The sequence below is a fragment of the Dermochelys coriacea genome, chromosome 3 (assembly GCF_009764565.3).
Source record: "Dermochelys coriacea isolate rDerCor1 chromosome 3, rDerCor1.pri.v4, whole genome shotgun sequence".
NCBI lineage: Eukaryota > Metazoa > Chordata > Testudines > Dermochelyidae > Dermochelys > Dermochelys coriacea.
The window spans coordinates 20540807-20563732 of NC_050070.1; the positions used below are offsets into that span (position 1 = coordinate 20540807).

General features: G+C 40.1%; 1 protein-coding gene across 2 annotated transcripts; it reads right to left on the reverse strand.

The window, feature by feature from the left end:
* Positions 1–3365: 3365 nt before the first annotated feature.
* TDRD15 (tudor domain containing 15) lies at positions 3366–22345 on the reverse strand. Of its 2 annotated transcripts, none has more exons than XM_038394086.2 (4): positions 22211–22345; positions 19161–19273; positions 18095–18185; positions 3366–9879 (listed from the first exon to the last, which is right to left on the reverse strand). In XM_038394086.2, exon 4 carries the CDS (start codon positions 9874–9876, stop codon positions 3487–3489), a length of 6390 nt encoding a protein of 2129 aa, XP_038250014.1. In that variant the 5' UTR covers positions 9877–9879; positions 18095–18185; positions 19161–19273; positions 22211–22345; the 3' UTR covers positions 3366–3486. The 2 variants fall into 2 exon arrangements, with proteins under 2 accessions (XP_038250014.1, XP_043366121.1); XM_043510186.1 differs by lacking the exon at positions 22211–22345 and adding an exon at positions 21614–21727.
* Positions 22346–22926: the final 581 nt, after the last annotated feature.

Genomic DNA, 22926 nt, shown 5'->3' on the forward strand with positions numbered 1-22926 from the left:
CAGAATTCCTCTCCAATGAAATCCCTATGACCCCATTCTTAAAAGTCTCTCCCTCCCTATGGATCTTCAACAGAGATCCCCTCTTCCACACTCTCTCTCTCTCTCTCCTTTCACTGGCCCATTATTTATTCTGGCTAAGGACTGAAGACAAGTTCCCTTAGGACATAGCTCAGGTTACTCCACTGTCAGCCAGGGAGGATCACCAAAATCAGCAAGAGGTAATTCCCTCTCTAGGGACTAATGCATATGCCATCATATGGTTCTTGTCAGTGGAGTAAATTGCCACTCTCTCACACATCTCCTCATGAATTTCCACACTATCTTAAGACCTCCCACTTTTTAAATAAGGCATATTATAATTAGGCTTATACAGTATTATAAATCACTTCAGTGAAGACAATTTTATTTAAACAAGATAATACAGTTTACATACTTTAAATATATACTGAAAAAAGCTTTCAAAAAATAAATGCACATAATTCTAACCATCTAATTTGAAATGTTGGTATTTATCCTTTTTCACACCATTTACCAACCACTTAAACCTAAGTGAACCTCAAAATGAAGTTAATTATTCAAAATAATTTAGCCATGGCTTGCCATATCCAACACATCAAAACTCTGGAGATTTACTATGTGTATTACAGAATGAGAGTAAAACACAAGCTGTATTAATATATGCATGTATAAAATATTTGAACATGCTATGTTTTTTCCAACAAAATACAACCGTTTTGCTGTAATGTGTATATATCATGAATAGAAAATTAAACAATTATATTGTATAAGCAATACTAGGCAATATATACAAATTAAAAAATACAATCAAATGATTAGCAATTAAAAAAAGCTTTCTTATGATCAAATTTAATGAAACATAAGCTTCAGTTATATTTAGTATCAAGTTTGGTTAAAAGCCAATAGAAAAAATACTCTTTAGGCTTTTCAGGCTTAAAAATATGTCAATTCCTTTCAAATACAAATACCTGAAAACAAAGTTGATTTAGTTAAATTAAAGTGTTGTATTTTCTCCCTTCTAATACACAAAGCACAAATGCTACTGTAGCTGGGATTAAAGAGGAAAATCAATGAGAGCTGCACAAAAGTATGCAATTCCAAAGCATGGTCCAACACACCTACGTATGGTATAAACCCTACAATGGTTGCAGTCTAGATTTGGACTTAAAGAAGGTGTTATCCCCCCCATATTAAATTTATTACACACACACACACACACACACACACACAAATTAAAACGGGGGGGGGACAACACCTCCTTTAAGTCCAAATCTCTATATATTACACTTTTCCATGTTTGAAACTTTACTAGACATTTGGCAATCTTTTAAATTAATTTACACACTTTCTATTTCTAGAACATTTGGTTGAAATTAATACCTATTTGGAACTGCTGTTTTACAATGGTTGTCATTTCTATGCTACACTTCATATTTGGTTGTATTAGAATTATATACAAATAAACTGAAAAACGTGGCCACACTAACAATATTCTAATATTCCAAAAAAATTCAGTAGCCTACCATAAGCGTTCCATAAAAAAAAAATTAACAGTAAAATTAACAGCTGTAGATGTGGCTGGGTCCTGTTCAGCTTTACTTAACAAAAAAAACCCAAAAAACAAACAAACAAACAAACAAAAAAAAAATGCATGTCCAAGGTTACATTTGCTTATGAGTACACCTATATTTTCTGAATGAAAAATGGAAACCCAGGGCCAAATTTTGACCTTGGAAAAGTTCAAGGGGAGCTTTGTGAACACACAAAGGGTAGAATTAGGTCCTGAATATTTAGGGCCAGCTTGGGGCACCCTTTCTCATACCAAATAGCACCCGACAATAATTCCCACTGAAATTAACAGGATTACTTATAAAATATGGTACAACTTTTTCATAAATTGTCCCTTAAACTTTGGATTGTAAAAGTTAATAGTATACTGAAACAAAAGACAAAGGACTTGCTGGAAAACAGCCTACAAGAAGTTCCATTAGGTTATTATGTTAACAGATAAAAATAAAAAAGTTTCCTTATCTCTCTAACTTTGCAAACAAATAAACATAATTCAAAATTACCTATGAATATAAAGGAATGATAAAATATAAGTTACTTTAAGTAAAATGATTTTAATATATTCATAAGCAGAAGCAAAATGTTTTATCAGTTCCAATGCAACATTCTTGGTATTTCATCATGCTACACACTAATTAACAATGATGAATTTCAACTTTGTTTTTGTTTTGATATGAATAGAATACTGTAGTTTAATCTGAGTACTGAAATAGATTTTAGCATTTTAAAAGTATTTTACACCTATTTTGAATAGTTTACCAATGGCAACAAGAGAGGTTAAATTCTAGATGTAATGCGAAGCTTTCATATCCTTTATTTTCCCCAGGTGGCAGGACATCATTCAATCCTTCTGTATCTAGAAAATCTATGATTTCAGTATTTAAATTTTTTTGGGGGAAAGTTATGTATATCCCATAATACCCAGTCCATATTTAATACACATTTCTTAAATCTTATATGTGTATAATACAGTAGCTGCACTATTTGAAATGTCTATTAAAGATGAAAAACATTTTCCATTCTAATCTACCATTTTCACACACTCATAACAGTAAGAAGATTTACACTTTTGGCCTAAAGTTCTTCATGCTGGGTCTCTGTGCAAATGTAAATTCTTTAGGAAAGTTTGAGCGAAGTCACTGCAACCATTCTGGAGTTATGAGGTGTTAATAAAAAACCTCAAAAGAAAGGAAAACAACATATTTTACACAGATATATTATTGGAAATGTCCATTTGTAAAGAGATTTTAGCATCCTTACATGATAACTGATATTACAAAACAATCATTTTCTGAAACTCTCCCTTGGAAGAAAAAATCTAAACCTTCTAATATCCATTCCAATATATCAAAGATAGCAATAGGGCTAGATTCCATCTGCCCTTGTGTACACGCAGTGTGTAGAGAAGAGGGAGTATGGAATTTGCCACACACACCCCCACCCCCAGGCATAAGGGCCAGGCAAAATTCTGGTCCCATCTAATTCTGAAGACCTTATCCCAGGCCAGGCCTTATCCCAACCCAGGAGAAGTCAATGGACATCTTTCCATTGAGTTTAATGTGTTGGTTCAGGCCCATATTTACTGATCCTTTTTCTAGAAATAAGAAGGTGCTAGGTACTAAAATTAGGTTCCTTTCCTTCTTTATAAAAATAATTTGGTGTCGTGCCTTTTTGTAATAAGCCTTCCTGGATGTATAAAAACAGAAATAAAGGCCACAATTTGCACTGGAATCAAAGGGAAGTAAAATCTATTTGAAATCAGAGTGAGGCCAAAAAGCTTTATAATGTAAATAAACGTAACTCTTGCAAACATATTACAGAACTGAGGTAAAAGTTCAATCTGTATTACTGTCCTGAAAAAAGTACTTTTAACACTGAAGCTTACTTACTATTCAAATATTATTTTGATGCCACCTCTTTACTAATCTTCATTTCCCTCATTCTGGTGTTCATGTCAGCAGAGTCACATGTCTCATTCATTGCTTCTAGAGACAGATTTTCAGTAAGACTGTCTGTTGAAATGGTTTTACATTTCTTATCCAAAAATTGCATAAATAAATTTCTGTCACACTTAAGTTCATCTTTTCCAATATTTTTGCCATTACTATATAAACCTGGTTTCTTCCTGGGTCGTTTTCTAGAATGTGGTTTAATGGTAGATTTAATTCTTGAAAGTGTACCACAGGCATTTCTATGTTGCAGATCTGGTGTTTGCTGCTGTGCATTCTGTTTTTCACCTGGCAAAAAACTGCTTTCAGTACAGTTATGTTTTGGTTCAGAAATTTGCAAAAAATATGATTGTTGTGCTTCACCTTGATGTTGTGAACATGGTTCACTTGGTTTTGTATTGTCAATTCCAACAAGGCAGCATGTACTTTTACAGTAGACAGCATGACCGGCTGCAACCAAGGTATCTGCTAGATTACTCTGCTCACACAAAACATCTACTTCTAGTTTCATTCCAGAACCATAGTGCTTAAACTGGAAAATCAGGCCTTGTTTAGATAGAAATTGCTGAAACAAGAGCTTAGCTTCATCATTCCAGTGTTCCCCTTTAGCAGGAATCACACCAGATAAGGAGCAAGAATAAGATAACCGTGGTAAACAAGTAAGTTCTTCTGGAACAACTTTCAGTTTATTGATATCTGAGTAGGGAATATATGCAGAAAAGCCATAATCAATAAACATAAGAACAACAGACTGATCTGAAACTTCTGAAACTTCTACCCTGTTCCACTGTGCTTCCAACCCAAACTTGATCAAACAACTTGCACCAGGAGTCACAAGGTCCCGTGGCAAAGTTGGCAAATTGCCTGGAAGGTCAGAAAGTAGCATAAATAAGGTTTTCATAGTGTCAAATAAGTCTTCTAATTGAATGCAGAAGTTTGAAGGATCAGTAACTGTAGTTGCAAATCCAGGGTACTGATTACCACTTTGGAGTAGTGCCCATGTAACTGAATTTATTCTAAAAGAGAGTACAGATGTCTTGGAAACCACATTATTTGCACTTTCTGTACAATTAGGTTTGCTGATCTTGCCTTGCCCAGAGATCTGATTCAAATATTCCAGAAGTAGAATCCCATCTACTAAGATATCTACTTCCCATATACAAGAAGATTCCAAGTATCTCAAAAACAGAAGCTTTATTTCACGATGTGCAATTTTATTTACCACACAGTCACATGACATTTTACCTGAATTTTCAATCCAAATCCATTTACATGATATGGCTTGTTTAGGAATACATTTGATCTCATTACTGAGCACTTTTGTATTACGCAAGGATACCATTTCATGTCTACCATGATCCATGAAGAAAACTAACATTTTCTCCTCACTAACAAGCTTCATCACTTCTGATCGGTACCACTTCAAGGTGTTTTTAGATTTTGTCAAGCATTCCAATCCTTCTTGTATATTTTCTACTGCAATCAAACGGTTTCTCTTTGCTTCTTTGGCAACCATTACATTTAAATCCGAAAATGTTCGCACATTTCTCATTAATTTTACATGGAAATTTCCACATTTTGAAAAATGAATTATTTCTGCCATTTCTAGTTGTCCAGGATATAGATCTTGGTTAGAGATTTGAGAGAGAATTTCAGAGGTGTTTCTAGTCTCGACAGCCTCATATTTATTATGACCTCTAGAGTTCTTCCTTAGTTCTTCATCTTCAGGATCTGTATTTGTGACTGGAATGTCTTGTTCTGTATTAGTTTCCATATTTAGCACCGGTGTGCTCTGTAATTCTGAGCTGTCATGTCTCTGCATTAACTCATTAACCACAGACTTTCCATCACAAATTATATCTACCTCCCACTGTTGTTCATGTTGTTGCAAAAATACACAAGTGATTTGTTTATCATTTACTTTTCTGGAGAAGTAGAACATAACATTGCTATTCCAGCTTCCATCGGGAAGAGTACTTTTTACTCTAGTAAGAAAACAATGGATACTGAACCTTGGCAAAGTTAAGAACTTTTCTTGAATTTTGTAGATTTTTGATGGACTCACAACTGCTGTATTACCATAGTCAATGAATTCTACCTCATAGGATTTTCCATAGCTAACTGTTTTAATAACTGCTCTATATAAGAAACAATCAATTACATATTCTGCTAAAACAAGATCCCCTGCCACAAGTTCATTCAGGTAATTTTCATGGTCTACATTTATTTTTCCTTCATTTAGTTCTTCTGCAAGTTGAATGATTATGTTTTCATCCTCTGCAAGCTGAATATAGAAACTAGATGGGCTATTTATATTAGAAATGTACCCTGCTGACTGAGAATTCAGCTCAATGTTACGTGGAGGAAGATTGATATATTTGGGTCTATTTACCATACCTTCTTGTTGTCCTGTATAATTTTGTTTGTTGGTGCAAGATTCAGTCATAATATTTGCAGGTATTTCCTGCAAATTGAAAACAGGACAAAGTAGCGATTCAGGAGCAAATATTCCATCTGCATTTTTCTCTTTGTGTTCCAAAGATATATTCACATTTCTACAAACTGGCTTTTTATTGCCATGGAATGTTGGTAGTATAAAGGGCATATTGCACAATTTTTGTGGAACAAGCACAGTTTGTTCTTTATCTTCAAAATCCTCTTGAACACCAGTCTGAGAAGATATATCATGTACTTCAGTTTTTATTTCAGTTTTCAAGGCAATTCTCTCAATATATTTACCTTTTGTTTTATTACCTTCATCAGGTTTTACTTTGTGTACCTCCTTACTATTTTCAACAGACTGCTGTGACCAACTTTTCACATGCTCCAATTCCTCTGTGTATTTTTTCCCATTCTCAGACAATAATTGTAGAATTTTGTGATTTATCTGGATATGTCCATCATACAGCTCCACACCAATCTGGCCATCTGACTCTCTGGATACTACTACTGCCTTCAATGGTTTACCCATGAAATTCTCCTCAAACCATCTATTGACTTCTACTGGAATTTCTCTTGCCCTAAGATCTGACAGATAACATTTAATGGCTTGCATGGGTGTCAACAGTAAATCTGTGGCATGATCTGGAATAGGCATCAGTTTGTCTCTCACTACCATCTGTTTATTCCCAAAGTCCACAAAATAGGCTAGTAAATAGGATGATGATCTCACAGATGATGCCAAAGCTCTGTAAAAGAGACCATCTTCAAAATATTTGGCTATGCATAATCGTATTTTGCTCGGGTCATATTCTGAACTGTTTTGTATGTTACTAATCTCTGCAATCTTTTTCATTAATTTGTCTACAATTTCAGTGTTACGATTAAGCTGGCAATAAAATTTTGCAGGGCTGTATATATGCGTTATATATACCTCCTCTTCACTTCCAATTTTTATATTAAAAGATGAGTAGCAAAAACTATACAGAAAAACTGATGGTTTAAGTGCTTTTGTGAATCCAAAAAATTGGGACTGGCCATGGCCATGCTCTATGAGAAACTGCTGTGCACCAATAAATGGAGTCTGTAAATCAACTAAGTTACACAAGCAATTAGGCCTTATGAAAATTAGGGCATAAATGACACAAGTCAATAGCCCACTGTAAGCAGAAATGAAGTTTCCAAAATCCTTACATGCCTCTTTAGTCCAAATGAATGGGTAAAATTGTGGGGGTTCATTTATATTCTTAAGACTACATATAAAAGCTTGATTTTCCAAAGTTAAAAAATCTGGAAGAATAGCTTGAAGATCCTTAAGTAAAACTCTTTCCTGATTACCATAGTCTACAAATATCACATCAACTTCATTTCTGGATACTTGTTTCAGAAAAGATGCTCTGTACCACTTCCCATCCTTGGAGTGTTTTGCAACACAGGCAATCTGTCCAGTTTTATAGGGATTGCTATACACTTCATAATAACTCTGAATTTGCTCCATTAAATTCATTAGTTCTGGTAATTTGCTTTGCAACTGACAAAAAAAATGGGATGGAGATATAATATGAGAACATACGACATCAAGAACTGCTCCTGGTTTAAACATTAACTCTTTATAAGAGCTGATAGGGTCACTTCTCCCAGATATTATACAATGCTTTTTGGAAAGAGTACTTTCCCAACTTGGAAAAGATTCAAGAGACTCTCTTGCCACAGAAAAACTGTTTAATAACTGTTTGTTTTGACAGATATTTCTAGTTGCTGATACTTTACTTTTAGGTATAACATATGTACCTGGTGTATTTACATATTTTTTGTTTTTGTTTTTTGAATTTAGGCCTTTAGAATTTTTCACAAAGTTCAAAAGAGAATCCGGTTTCACTTCCCAGTACTCTGCATATCCAGCCTGAACCATAAGCGTGACAACATCCATTTGTTCCAAGCCATCCATAAATTGGGCATTAACAATGTACTTGTCATTTTGCTTTGCAATGACATAAAGCAAGAGCTGTTTGTCAAATACAACCTGTTTAAAGAAATCAGTTTCTTTTTTAACCCATACATCCTCAATGGGAAATGCATGAGCAAGTGCACAATGCATAGCAAGTGCTGGTAATTTACAAAACTCTGGAAGCAAAGTTTTTACATCATGAACAGGTACGGTATCTGTATTTCCAAAATCCAAAAAATAAACATTAATGTTTACACCTTCCACTTCAGTGATAAGTCCCCGATAATACACCATATCTTTCCTATACCGGGCACAGCAAGGTAACCCAGGCTTTGGGTTTTCAACAATCTTATCATAAACTCCATATCTATTATACACATCTGCAATATTTTTCATCAAAGTCTGAAACTCATTGTTATAGTCATTAGTTTGAACCCAGAAGTTTGATGGATTCAACACATATTCGACAAAAGCAATATGAACAGAATCTATTTTCATTTCTACTGTTTTGCAATAGATTGATAAAGGGTCCTTTTCAATTAAGCAGTTTCCCACTTGTTTTGTGTTTACAATCAAACTCTCAACTGAAACACAGATCTCTTCATAAGCTTTGATGTCTCCAAGTATATTAGTGACATTTGTACTAGAAACTAGGGAACATGCTTGAACTACCTCATTCACCTGGGGTAGATATTTAGCATTAACTTCAGATTCTTCACTATGTAATGTAACATAATACAAACATTCATTGGCATTGAACAAATCAATGCTGGCATACACAGCAGTCTGTCCTAACAAGGCCTTTTTAAATTCTTTCAGTTGAGAATTTCTTTTTACAGCTTCACTCTGATCACTGAAACATGACAGTGCACATTGAAATGAAATCACTGGTAAGGAAGTGAATACTGGTTGAAGTTTCAGAACATGATTAGAAGGCACAGCTTCACTGTTGCCAAAATCCATGAACCAGACCTTTACTTGGTTATCAGAGAGGAGCTGCTGTATCACTCCCCGGTGCCACTGTCCTTTTTGTCTTTTTGCAGCACAGAGAGCTCCAAAACTATCACAAGATAGAACATTTTCCCTACTGACAGCTTCATAATGCAAAGTCATTGTTGTGGTCAAGTCTTCTAGCCCTTTCTGCCATTTTAGCATTTGACAATAAAATTTGCTTGGACTGATTGCAACAGTTATTTTTACCTTCTCTACACTGCCAACAGATAAAGAAGGCAGGAATCTATCCAGAATTGGCTGAAACTCTGGTAGATTTTCTGCATTGCTGAAAGAGGATGACTTTGGCCTTGTGTATTTCTGTTGTAGCAAATCTGGCATTTGTTTGCAAAGGAGCTCTTGGGGTAATTCCTTTAACATTTCTACGATAAGACGAAACGAATCTCCATCAACAAGTTTTCCTAGCTGCAGTTCAAGAACATCGCTAGTGACTTTCGGTACTTCCAGGAGAAACAATTGGTATGGTAAAATAGCTTGCACATGACCTTTAATCTGTAATCCTATTAGAGAAGAAAAATAATTTAGAGCTTTTGGACCCCATTTTTCCCCTACTGGAAGTATGTTTGCAAAAACACCACACACCATCTTTGGAGGCAGTTGGAACAATTCACCACATGCAGAAGCAACATTTATTTCGTTAACTATTTGCACTTTCCCAATGTCTATGAGAAACACTTCATAAATTTCTTCTCTTTTTTCCAGCACTCTTCCTCTGTGCCATTCTCCATTTATGTCCTCCACCAAACAAAACTCGTCAATGCCAATACCGTCCTTTACTTTCGATATATGCTGTATTTCCTTTTGCAATATGTGGTAATCAAAGTCGTATTCTGTCTTGTATTTCCCCCGAAATGTCACAAGCACTTCCTTTGGATGGCACTCTATGTGAGTTACCTTCAGATCCACGTCTAAAAATTTTGGTGATGGAGACAAAGAATCCATTGTCTACAAAATAAAAATAAGATCAGTTTTGATAATCAGTTTTGATAAGATCAGTTTCGATAAAAAAAAAAAAAGATTTATGTTAATTATATGCTGAATACCTCTTTTACTGTACTTACTTGTAGCATTCTATAACGAGTGGATTTTATTAAAAAAGTAAATATTTTCACATCACTTTTTAAACAAAATGCCCTGACCCACATTTAACCAAGTGTCCAAGGTTCAAATAGAGCTTTATTCAAATTTAATGCAACTGATCTGACTTCACATTCTTTGAATCAATATCATGCCCCTGCAGTTTCACACCACTACCATCACATGCCTATATACTAAATATGATAATCCAGTTAATAATTAACAAAAGTCAGATTGTCAAACACATTTGCCCACTGTCCAAGAGCAAGCTGGTAGGAATCAATCCTTATCAAGCAGACGCTTAGTTTCTCAGAAATTAAGCTTTACATTTTTAAAAAATATGTATTCTTAGCTCTTATGGAGGAAGGTAACATAAGAACACAAGAATGCCCATACCAGTGATTTATCTGGTCCAGTATCCTGTCTGCTGACAGTGGCCAGGGCCAGATACTTGAGAAGGCACGAACAGAACAGGGCAATTATTGAGTGATCAATCCTCTGTCATCTAGTCCCAGCTTTTGAGGTTTAGGGACACCCGAGCATGGGGTTGCAACCCAGACCATCCTGACTGAAGCCATTAATGGACTTATCTTCCATGAATTTATCTAATTCTTTTTTGAACCCAATTATACTTTTCTGGCTTTCAAAGCATCCCCTGGCAATGAGTTCACAGGTGGACTGTGAGTTGTGTACACCATAGATTTTTATAATGGCATTATGATATTTTTTGTCTTAGCTATCCCTTCTCTAATAGTTCCTAACATTCTGCTAGCTTTTTTGACTGCTGCTTCACTTGGAGAAGACGTTTTCAGAGAACTATCCACAATGACTCCAAGATCTCTTTGAGTGGTAACAGCTAATTTAGAGGTTTCAGAGTAGCAGCCATGTTAGTCTGTATTCGCAAAAAGAAAAGGAGTACTTGTGGCACCTTAGAGACTAACAAATTTATTAGAGCATAAGCTAATTTAGAGCGTGTCATTTTGTATGTATACTTGGGATTATGCTTTCCAATGTACATTACTTTGCGTTTATTAACACAAAACTTCATCTGCCATTCTGTTGCTCACTCACCCAGTTTTGTAAGATCCCTTCACAGTAAGCTTTTATCTTAACTATCTTGAGTAATTTTTAGAGTAGCAGCTGTGTTAGTCTGTATCTGCAAAAAGAACAGGAGTACTTGTTGCACTTTAGAGACTAACAAATTATTAGAGCATAAGCTTTCGTGGGCTACAGCCCACTTTTTCGGATGCATAGAATGGAACATATAGTAAGACGATGTATATATACATATAGAGAGAAGGTGGAAGTTGCCACACAAACTGTAAGAGGCTAATTAATTAAGATGAGTTATTATCAGCAGGAGAAAAAAAACTTTTGTAGTGATAATCTCGATGTCCCATTTAGACAGTTGACAAGAAGGTGTGAGGAGGATACTTAACTTAGGGAAATAGATTCAATATGTGTAGTGACACAGCCATTCCCAGTCTCTATTCAAACCCAAGCTAATGGTATCTAGTTTGCATATTAATTCAAGCTCAGCAGTTTCTCCTTGGAGTCTGTTTTTGAAGCACAATATTCAAAAACTGGAAGGAGAACACTTCAACTTCTCTGGCCACTCAGTAAAAGATTTAAGAGTGACAATTTTGCAACAAAAAAGCTTCAAAAACAGACTCTAATGAGAAACTGCTGAGCTTGAATTAATATGCAAACTAGATCCCATCAGCTTGGCTTTGAATAGAGTCTGGAAGTGGCTAGGTCAATACAAATATTGAATCTATTTCCCTATGTTAAGTATCCTCCTCACACCTTCTTGTCAACTGTCTAAATGGGCCATCTTGATTATCACTACAAAAGTTTTTTTCTCCGGCTGATAATAGCTCATCTTAATTAGCCTCTTACAGTTTGTATGGCAACTTCCACCTTCTCTGTATGTGTGTGTGTATATATAATCGTCTTACAATATGTTCCAGTCTATGAATCCGAAGAAGTGGGCTGTAGCCCATGAAAGCTTATGCTCTAATAAATTTGTTAGTGTCTAAGGTGCCACAAGCACTCCTGTTCTTTTTGAGTAATTTTGTATCATTTGCAAACTTTGCGACCCTACTGTTTACCCCTTTTTCCAGTTCATTTATGAGTATGTTGAACAGCACTGGTCCCAGTACAGATTCTTGGGAGACTGCCCTATTTACCTCTCTCCACTGTGAAAACTGATTATTTACTTCCTACCTTTTGTTTCCTAGCCTTTAACCAGTTACTGATCCACAAGAGGCCCTTCCCTCTCATCCCATAACTGCTTACTTTGCTTATGAGCCTTTGGTGAGGGATATTGTCAAAGACTTTTTAAAAGTCCAAGCACACTATGTCCACTGGATCATCCTTGTCCACATACTTGCTGACCCCCTCAAAAGATTTCAAAAGATTGGTGAAGCACAAGTTCCTTTTACAAAAGCTATATTGATTCTTTCCCAACATATCATGTTCATCTATATGTCTGATAATTCTATTCTTTACTGTAATTTCAGCTAATTTGTCTGGTACTAAATTTAGGCTTATTGGCCTGTAATTAACAATCACTTGTGGAACCTTTTTAAAAAAAAAAAACCAACATTACATTAGGTATTTTCCAGCCATCTAGTAGAAAGACTGATTTAAGTGATAGGTTATGTTTCAGTTAGTAGTTCTGCAATTTCACATTTGAGTTACTTCAGACCTCTTGGGAGAATAGCATCTGGTCCAGGTGACTTATTGCTGCTTAATTTATCTATTTGTTCCAAAATCTCCTCTATTCAATACCTCAATATGGGACAGTTCCTCAGATTTATCTCCTAAAAAGAATGGCTCTGGTGTGAGAATCTCTCTCACATCCTCTACAGTGAAGACTAATATGAAGAATTCATTTAGCTTCTGTGCAATGGGCTTGTCTTCCTTGAGTACTACTTTAGCACCATGATTGCCCAGTGGCCCTATTGATTGTTTGGCAGGCTTCCTGCTTCCAAAGTACTTTAAAAATTTTTGCTGTTAGTTTGTGCACCTTTTGGTCTGCCTAATTACATTTTTACACTTGACTTGCCAGAGTATTCCTTTGTATTTTCCTCATTAGGATTTGACTTCCAATTGTAAAGGATAACTTTTTGTCTCTAAACGGCTCTTTTACTCTGTTGTTTAGCTATGGTGGCATTATTTTGGTCCTCTTACTGTGTTTTTTATTATGAATTAATTAATTATTATTTGTGGTATATAATTAGTTTGAGTCTCTATTATGGTGAGTTTTTTTAAAAGTTTCCATGCCGCTTGCACGCATTTCATTCTGATGACTGTTCCTTTTAATTTCCATTTAACTAGCTTCCTCGATTTCGTGTAGTTCCCCCTTTTGAAGTTAAATGCTACTGTGATGGGTTTCTTTGTTATTTTTCTCACTGCAAGTATGTTAAATATAACTACAATATAGTCACTATTACTGAGCAGTTCAGTTACATTCACCTCTTGGACCAGATCCTATGCTCCACTTAGAACTAAATGAAGAACTGCCTCTCCATTTGTGGGTTCCAGGATTAACTGCTCTCAGAAACAGTCATTAATGGTGTCTAGATTTCATCTCTGCATTCCTTCCTGAATAACCTTGTGAATGTCAACTATTGCAGTTGTGTCTTCCTCAATCAGCAGACAGCCTACAACACAAAGGTCTGGACATGCGTCTATTCAACTTAATAGGACATTAATTGGCTAGTTATCCAGTTAGTCACTTTACCAACTTATTGAAATATTAATAAAGGACCCAATTCTGCAAAGTTCTGTATGATCTCATCTTTCACTGACATCAACAGCTGAAAAAGTTACAGAACAGGCTGGGGAAAAATAGAGAAGAGCTTGGATGTAGATGTGGCTTCTTTTTCTCCCTTCTTCCCCCCTCCTTTTTGGGAACAAAGTCCATTCTCGCATTTCTCTTTTGCGCTATCAAATTACCTCTGCAGGAGAATCTTATAAAGGATGACAACCTGTACTACTACCTATACAGGGTATTGTCCTTACTGACATTGTGAGAGTTGAGAGCTGCAAGGAACAGAAATATTCAGGAACAAGGTGGGAAGTATGAGAAATAAGCGACAGAAGGGTTCAGTGAAAGAGGAAAAAAAAAGACAGATGAGAAAGATGCAGGAACAAGACAAATAGAGCAGAAGACTTAATAAAAGGTTGAGTTGGCTGTCTCCATGGTCCAGAAACAGCATAAAGAATACAAGAGAGAACTCAGTCCCTGAGGGCACCAGGGTGGGCGAATATGGAGGCAATGCATTCAGTCCCCAGAAGGAGGAAGCAAAGTATTTTTGTGTGGCAACCCTTTCTTGCCAACTGAAATATCAGAATATTTGGACTCTAGAGCACAGGTTCTAATTTTTTTTTTTTGGCTGTGTACCCGTTTCTGAAAAACGGTATTTCCACACACTGTAAGGAGAGTGATCACTTAAGATAAGCCATCACCAACAGCAGGGGGGGGAAGGAGGAAAACCTTTCATGGTGACAAGCAGGTAGGCTAATTCCAGCAGTTAACAAGAATATCAGAGGAACAGTGGGGGGTGGGGTGGGAGGGAGAAATACCATGGGGAAATAGTTTTACTTTGTGTAATGACTCATCCATTCCCAGTCTCTATTCAAGCCTAAGTTAATTGTATCCAGTTTGCAAATTAATTCCAATTCAGCAGTCTCTCGTTGGAGTCTGTTTTTGAAGCTTTTTTGTTGAAGTATAGCCACTCTTAGGTCTGTGATCGAGTGACCAGAGAGATTGAAGTGTTCTCCAACTGGTTTTTGAATGTTATAATTCTTGACGTCTGATTTGTGTCCATTCATTCTTTTACGTAGAGACTGTCCAGTTTGGCCAATGTACATGGCAGAGGGGCATTGCTGGCACATGATGGCATATATCACATTTGATTCTAGGTCACCACAGAACTGTATCATGTTCGTGGGGGTGGAGGGGCAAAAGGAGAGGCCCCGAGATAGGACAGATTCTTCCGCTGGGCTAAGAGTATAGTTGGATAGATTAACAATATTGCTGGGTGGGTTACGGGAACCATTGTTGTGGCCCCTTGTGGCATATAGTAGTTTAGATAGCTTAGATTCCTTTTTCTTTTGTAGAGAATCAAAGTGTGTTTTGTAAATGGCTTGTCTAGTTTTTGTAAAGTCCAGCCACGAGGAAGTTTGTGTGGAAGGTTGGTTCTTTATGAGAGTATCCAGTTTTGAGAGCTCATTCTTAATCTTTCCCTGTTTGCTGTAGAGGATGTTGATCAGGTGGTTCCGCAGTTTCCTTGAGAGTGTGTGGCACAAGCTGTCAGCATAGTCTGTGTGGTATGTAGATTGTAATGGATTTTTTACCTTCAGTCCTTTCGGTATGATGTCCATCTGTTTGCATTTGGAGAGGAAGATGATGTCTGTCTGTATCTGTGCGAGTTTTTTCATGAAGTTGACAGATGGAGCCCCGACCTGGGGTATTCTATCTGCTACCCAAGATCCATAAACCTGGAAATCCTGGACGCCCCATCATCTCAGGCATTGGCACCCTGACAGCAGGATTGTCTGGCTATGTAGACTCCCTCCTCAGGCCCTTCGTTACCAGCACTCCCAGCTATCTTCGAGACACCACCGATTTCCTGAGGAAACTACAGTCCATTGGTGATCTTCCTAAAACACCATCCTAGCCACTATGGATGTAGAAGCCCTCTACACCAACATTCCACACAAAGATGGACTACAAGCCGTCAGGAACAGTATCCCCGATACTGTCACGGCTAACCTGGTGGCAGAACTTTGTGACTTTGTCCTGACCCATAACTATTTCACATTTGGTGACAATGTATACCTTCAAATCAGCGGCACTGCGATGGGTACCCGCATGGCCCCACAGTATGCCAACATTTTTATGGCTGACTTAGAACAACGCTTCCTCAGCTCTCGTCCCCTAATGCCCCTACTCTACTTGCGCTACATTGATGACATCTTCATCATCTGGACCCATGGAAAAGAAGCTCTTGAGGAATTCCACCGTGATTTCAACAATTTCCATCCCACCATCAACCTCAGCCTGGACCAGTCCACACAAGAGATCCACTTCCTGGACACTACGGTGCTAATAAGCGATGGTCACATAAACACCACCCTATATCGGAAACCTACTGACCGCTATTCCTACCTACATGCCTCTAGCTTTCATCCAGATCATACCACTCGATCCATTGTCTACAGCCAAGCGCTACGATATAACCGCATTTGCTCCAACCCCTCAGACAGAGACAAACACCTACAAGATCTCTATCATGCATTCCTACAACTACAGTACCCACCTGCTGAAGTGAAGAAACAGATTGACAGAGCCAGAAGATTACCCAGAAGTCACCTACTACAGGACAGGCCCAACAAAGAAAACAACAGAACGCCACTAGCCATCACCTTCAGCCCCCAACTAAAACCCCTCCAACGCATCATCAAGGATCTACAACCTATCCTGAAGGACGAGCCATCGCTCTCTCAGATCTTGGGAGACAGACCAGTCCTTGCTTACAGACAGCCCCCCAATCTGAAGCAAATACTCACCAGCAACCACACACCACACAACAGAACCACTAACCCAGGAACCTATCCTTGCAACAAAGCCCGTTGCCAACTCTGTCCACATATCTATTCAGGGGATACCATCATAGGGCCTAATCACATCAGCCACACCATCAGAGGCTCGTTCACCTGTGCATCTACCAATGTGATATATGCCATCATGTGCCAGCAATGCCCCTCTGCCATGTACATTGGCCAAACTGGACAGTCTCTACGTAAAAGAATGAATGGACACAAATCAGACGTCAAGAATTATAACATTCAAAAACCAGTTGGAGAACACTTCAATCTCTCTGGTCACTCGATCACAGACCTAAGAGTGGCTATACTTCAACAAAAAAGCTTCAAAAACAGACTCCAACGAGAGACTGCTGAATTGGAATTAATTTGCAAACTGGATACAATTAACTTAGGCTTGAATAGAGACTGGGAATGGATGAGTCATTACACAAAGTAAAACTATTTCCCCATGGTATTTCTCCCTCCCACCCCACCCCCCACTGTTCCTCTGATATTCTTGTTAACTGCTGGAATTAGCCTACCTGCTTGTCACCATGAAAGGTTTTCCTCCTTCCCCCCCCTGCTGTTGGTGATGGCTTATCTTAAGTGATCACTCTCCTTACAGTGTGTATGATAAACCCATTGTTTCATGTTCTCTGTGTGTGTTTCATGTTCTCTGTGTGTGTGTGTATATAAATCTCTCCTCTGTTTTTTCCACCAAATGCATCCGATGAAGTGAGCTGTAGCTCACGAAAGCTTATGCTCTAATAAATTTGTTAGTCTCTAAGGTGCCACAAGTACTCCTTTTCTTTTTGCGAATACAGACTAACACGGCTGCTACTCTGAAACCACAGAAGTCTGGTTTCCAAGAGTGCATCCCAACCAGGATACCCCACTGTTCAGCCTGTGAACATCCCCTGCCTGTGATATGTTCTGGGCAGATGACCCCAGCAGAACACAACAGCTCGGCTGCACCTCTCTCCTCATATCCCTGACTCTGGGACCTCCTGCCCCTATCACTCACAGGCCACAGGCTCCTCCAGCCTTGGCGTGATCCACAGCATGCAGGCAAAAGAGCTTGAATGGGCAGAAAGGAACTACCTCACACAGGGGTGCATGGATATCAGCCTCTGGAGATGCAAGCAAGCTGGAATGCCTCTTCCTCCATCTCCCACCTCCTGCAAAGGAAGAGGCCACACCTTCTCCCTCCTCCTTGTTCTTCCAGCCTGACAACTGGAGCAGGAGATTCAGCTAACGAGAGAGAATTCTTATTCCTCTCTTTGATTACCTCACCGTGTCACAGCAGGAACACCCCACAGTTTGAAAACCAATGCTCTAGAAGTCATGCATAGCCATGCTAAGTTTGAAGAGGTGTTGCCATGCTGTTACCGCCAATGCTGGCAAAACTAAAAATAGACTAATAAAACAAAAGCCCTTTCACTCCTTATAAAAAAAAAATAATAATTTTGTGTACTCAACTCACCAGTACATGCACTCTGGCCTACTTGTATAGATCACCCAAAATGCACATGTAGAAGCCCCTCTCCTATACACTTCAGCAACTCCACAGCTGTCTGCAAGGGATGAGACAAGCGTTAGGGTGAAAGTTGCATAAAACTAAGGAGCAACTGAAATCCAGGGACAGAATGAAAACTGCTATGCCATTTTCCAGTCCCTTCTGCCACAACAACGACAACTTTATACCAGAACTCTTACTCCTGGTGTAATTCTGCGCCCAAAAAATAAAAATTCTGTGCACAATATTTTAAAATTCTGCAAAATTCTGCATATTTTATTTGTCAAAATTACATAATAGTATCATGATAGTTTCAATTATTTCAATTTATTTCAAAATACTTGTGAGCAAGTATATCTCTAGCAATACAAACAACAAAAAAGATTCAGGAAATGTTTTTTGATAAATAAGATTCCTTGCTATGCGTATTAATACTTTGAGTAATAATTCATTTAAACCACAACACAGAAACTTATTTCCCACATCTTCCCGAATCAGTGCAAAGGCTTGGGGTAGTCAGGGGTAACAGAGGAGCTAAGAAAGGGGGGCGTAATTGCTGGGAAGTAGCCTGGGAGTGAACCTGAAGGGCTGCTGGGTGTGGGTCGGAGAAGTATGGAACAGGTTTTTTTTGGGGGGTGCCTGTTAGGTAGTTGGGGAGCCGCTCCCATGCAGACCTGGCTGATCCATAGCCTCTCCCATTCAGCCAGGCACATTTGCCCCCGTCTCCATATATCCCTGCACTCCCCTTTTCCCTGAGGCCCTGCATCCCCAATCAGCCACCACTTCTCTCTCATCTCCAAATGTCCCTGCACCCCCACTCAGCCAACCTTCCACCTTCCATCCCATGTGGCCCTGCACTTCCACTCCCATTTAGCCCCCAACTCAATGTTGTCACTCCACCTGCTCTTGTGCCGTCACCCCAGTCTGTCCCCCCCACTAGCCCTTCTGAACTCCAGTCTACGTGACCCCCCAGCAGCCTCAAGTGACCTGTTCTGTCCATGTCCTCCCCCCACCGCATCCTGGTTCCCCTTACCTAGCCCCGCAGGCAGGGTGCTGTGAGGAACAAAGCCTCTCCTCCTCCCTATCCGCAGCTGGTTACTCCATCCAGTGAGCAGGTACCCCTCTGATGTGGTGCCACAGTAGCTCCTGGTGGGCAAAAGATGTAATTATAGCACCTGGAAGAATCTATTTTCTGCAGAGAAAAAAAAAATCTGCAGGGGACATGATTAACTCTATACTAACTGTATTTCAGTTTTTTTAACATGATCAATACACAAAGAAAGCCTAACCAATTTAGTGATGCCTCATAATCAAGTATATACTAGAGATGTAAAATAGTAAATGGTAAACTGGTGAACCGGTAAGCCTTAGTCTTACCGGTTAAGCCATCATAACCGTTAACCCCCAGCCCCGAGCTGGTAGGAGAAGCCCCAGCCCTGCCGGACGATCCCGACCAGAGCAGCAGCTGCCCCATGTCACACAGGCCAACCTAAGCAGCAGCTGCCCCGGGGCGTGCCGGCTGACCTCAGCAGCAGCCCCAGCCCCACGCCCACCAGCCCGAGCAACCCCAGCCCCAGCCCCTCTCCTTTTCATCAGTTAAATATAACTTTAACTGGTTAACTTTTTAAACAATGTTTACATCCCTAGCATCTACTATGTTAAAAAAGATAAATGTCTTTATTTCTGTAGTATATAGGCTTGTCTGTCAGCCTGAGGTAGAATTTTGAGTTTGACTTTTTGATACTCTTATATCTTATACTTATATGTGTAAATAAAGGACAAAGACACTGTATGTTATGTCTGCCCACAAGCAGATGGGTTAAAAAGAGATAAGAATGGAACTAAAGCGTTACAGGCTGTGGTGGGAGTGTACTATATCCTTTACATTTGGAGAGTCAAATCCTAATGAGGAAAATACAAAGGAATACTCTGGCAAGTCAAGTGTAAAAATGTAATTAGGCAGGCCACAAGATGCACAAACTAACAGCAAAAATTTTTAAAGTACTTTGGAAGCAGGAAGCTTGCCAAACAATCAATAGGGCCACTGGGCAATCATGATGCTAAAGTAGCACTCAAGGAAGACAAGCCCATTGCACAGAAGCTAAATGAATTCTTTGTATTAGTCTTCACTGTAGAGGATGTGAGAGAGATTCTCACACCAGAGCCATTCTTTTTAGGAAATAAATCTAAGGAACTGTCCCATATTGAGGTATTGAATAGAGGAGATTTTGGAACAAATAGATAAATTAAGCAGCAATAAGTCACCTGGACCAGATGCTATTCTCCCAAGAGGTCTGAAGTAACTCAGATGTGAAATTGCAGAACCACTAACTGAAACATAACCTATCACTTAAATCAGTCTTTCTACTAGATGGCTGGAAAATAACTAATGTAATGTTGATTTTTATTTATTTATTTAAAAAAAGGTTCCACAAGTGATTGTTAATTACAGGCCAATAAGCCTAAATTTAGTACCAGACAAATTAGCTGAAATTACACTGGTGCAAATTAGCTGTTTATTACAGTGGTGCAAAGAGTCAATCAGAAACAGAGCCCCATTGTGTACATAGCAAGACACATTCCCTACAGAAAGACACAAGCCAGACAAAATGAACCATGTAATATCAGTAGGACCCTACCAAATTCACAGCCATGAAAAACACGTCACAGAGCATGAAATCTGATCTTTTGTTTTCTTTTACTCTGTACTATTCAGATTTCATGGGGGAGACAGCGTTCCTCAAACTGGGAGTCCTGACCCAAAAGGTGGTGTCACAATGTTATTGGGGGGGGGGGTCATCACAGTATTGCCACCCTTACTTCTGAACTGCCTTCAGAGCTGGGTGGCTGGATAGCGGCAGCTGCTGACCAAGGGCCCAGCTCTGCAGGCAGCAGCACATAAGGAAGGGTGGGAACATCATACCATTCCATCCTTTCTTCTGTGCTGTTGCTGGCGGCAACTCTGCCTTCAGACCTGAGCTCCTGGCGTGCAGCTGCCGCTCTCCGGCCACCCAGCTCTGAAGACAGCACAGAAGGGAAGCAGTACTGAAACTCCCCTACAATAACCTTGCCAAAAAAAAAAAAAAAACCCCACACGCGCCTTTTTGAGTCAGGATCCCTACAGTTACAACACTGAAATTTCAGATTTAAATATGTGAAATCATGAAATTTTCGATTTTTTAAACTCATATGACCATGAAATTGACCAAAATGGACCACGAATTTGGTAGGACCCTAGATATCAGCAATTCTCTCTCTCTCTCTCTCATATTGTGGGGAAAATTAACTATCACAGCCCTTTCTTTTGGTTACTTAAATTATGACTGCAGGGAACGTATTCATTTCCTGAAATGACAAACTACTCGCCGTATGTAAAGCTTTCTTGTTTAGCGTTTGACCTGATTCAAGCTCACTAACAATACTATTTTACTAAGTGAAAGAAACCTGTGAAAAAACGAAGGCGTTGCCTAAACAAGACTCTCTTACTCTAGAAACAGCTCTAATCGGATGACAGGAACAAACAGAACTTCAGTTACAGGCAACCAACAGCGCCTCGTTGTTAAGAAGCGTCTCCCCCCTTGATCCAAACGCAGAAAAGGCTGGGGGGGGGGGCAAGGGGGAGTGAAAAAAAAAGGCTTTAACCGTCTCCAAGGCCTAGCTTCCCGTGCGCGGGTTGTAAGGACAGCACCATCCAGGGCACAGCCAGCGGACCCGTCACCTATCCGTGTACTAAACGCACCCCCGGCCCCGGCTCCAAGCACCAATCTGCCCTTTGAGACGGTGGGAGAAAATTCGCCCATCGACACTTTTAAAGGAACCGCGTCTGCAACTTCCCCCGCCAGCCCGGGACCGGAAGGCGGGAGCAGGCAGCACGCGCGCCGGACGGTTAACGGGGGCTGTCGCTGGACGCGGCAGCGCGAGGCGCCACGGCGGTTCTGCCCGCGGAGCCGCGCGCTAGCCCTGGGCTTCGCCGGAGGTGCCTCAGCGGGGCTGGAGCTAACCGGGCTGCGGGCGGACCCAGGCTGGGGCTGCGGAAAGGATGCGCCGGCCGCACGAAGGATGCCTGGGCGGCTGCTCCCTCACCCGCGGTCGGACGGGCACCGACGCCTGCTCTAGGCGCTGGGGCCGCAGGGAGACATCGGTCGGCGGGCGCCACCCAGCGCAGGCAAAATGGCGGCGCGACTGCCCGTGCCCAACGCCGCTGCGCCGGGCGCATGCGCCGTAGGCCGCGCTGACGCCAGCGTGGGGCGGCTGAGGCGGAGCTGGGTGTGAGGCGGGAGCGGGCGCTTGAAGGATCCTCTGGCTCTAGCCGCGCTGGGGGGGCTGATGCTGGGCAATGCACTTCCTGAGCCTCCCATCCTATTCACTCACAGGGGTCTTCAGCATGGGGCTGGGCCTGGCTGGCTGGCGGGGCTCCCCCAGAACCCCACGCTTGCTTCACCAGGCCCCTCTGCAGAGTGGGGTCAGGCCAATATCCAGCACCTCTGAAAACCCACCTGGAAATCTGCCCTGCTTCTGCAAGCCCGTCCGGGTGTGGGCCATGACTGTGCCCACCCGGCGTTCCGCGAGCTGCCCCCTTGGGTTCCCATTGGCAGCTTCTTCCTCCTCCCAACAATGAGCAACATCCAAGTCCATCCAAAACATAAGCGCTCTCAGCATCTAATGAGGTGGCCACACCAAGGGAATAGCGAGTTAGCCCCCAAAGTCCTTGAAGTGCTATTGGATGCTACGAACTGTTGCTGGGATGAATTAATCCGGGGATCCTAATCTCCAAGCATGTGGCCCTCACCTTTGCCAGA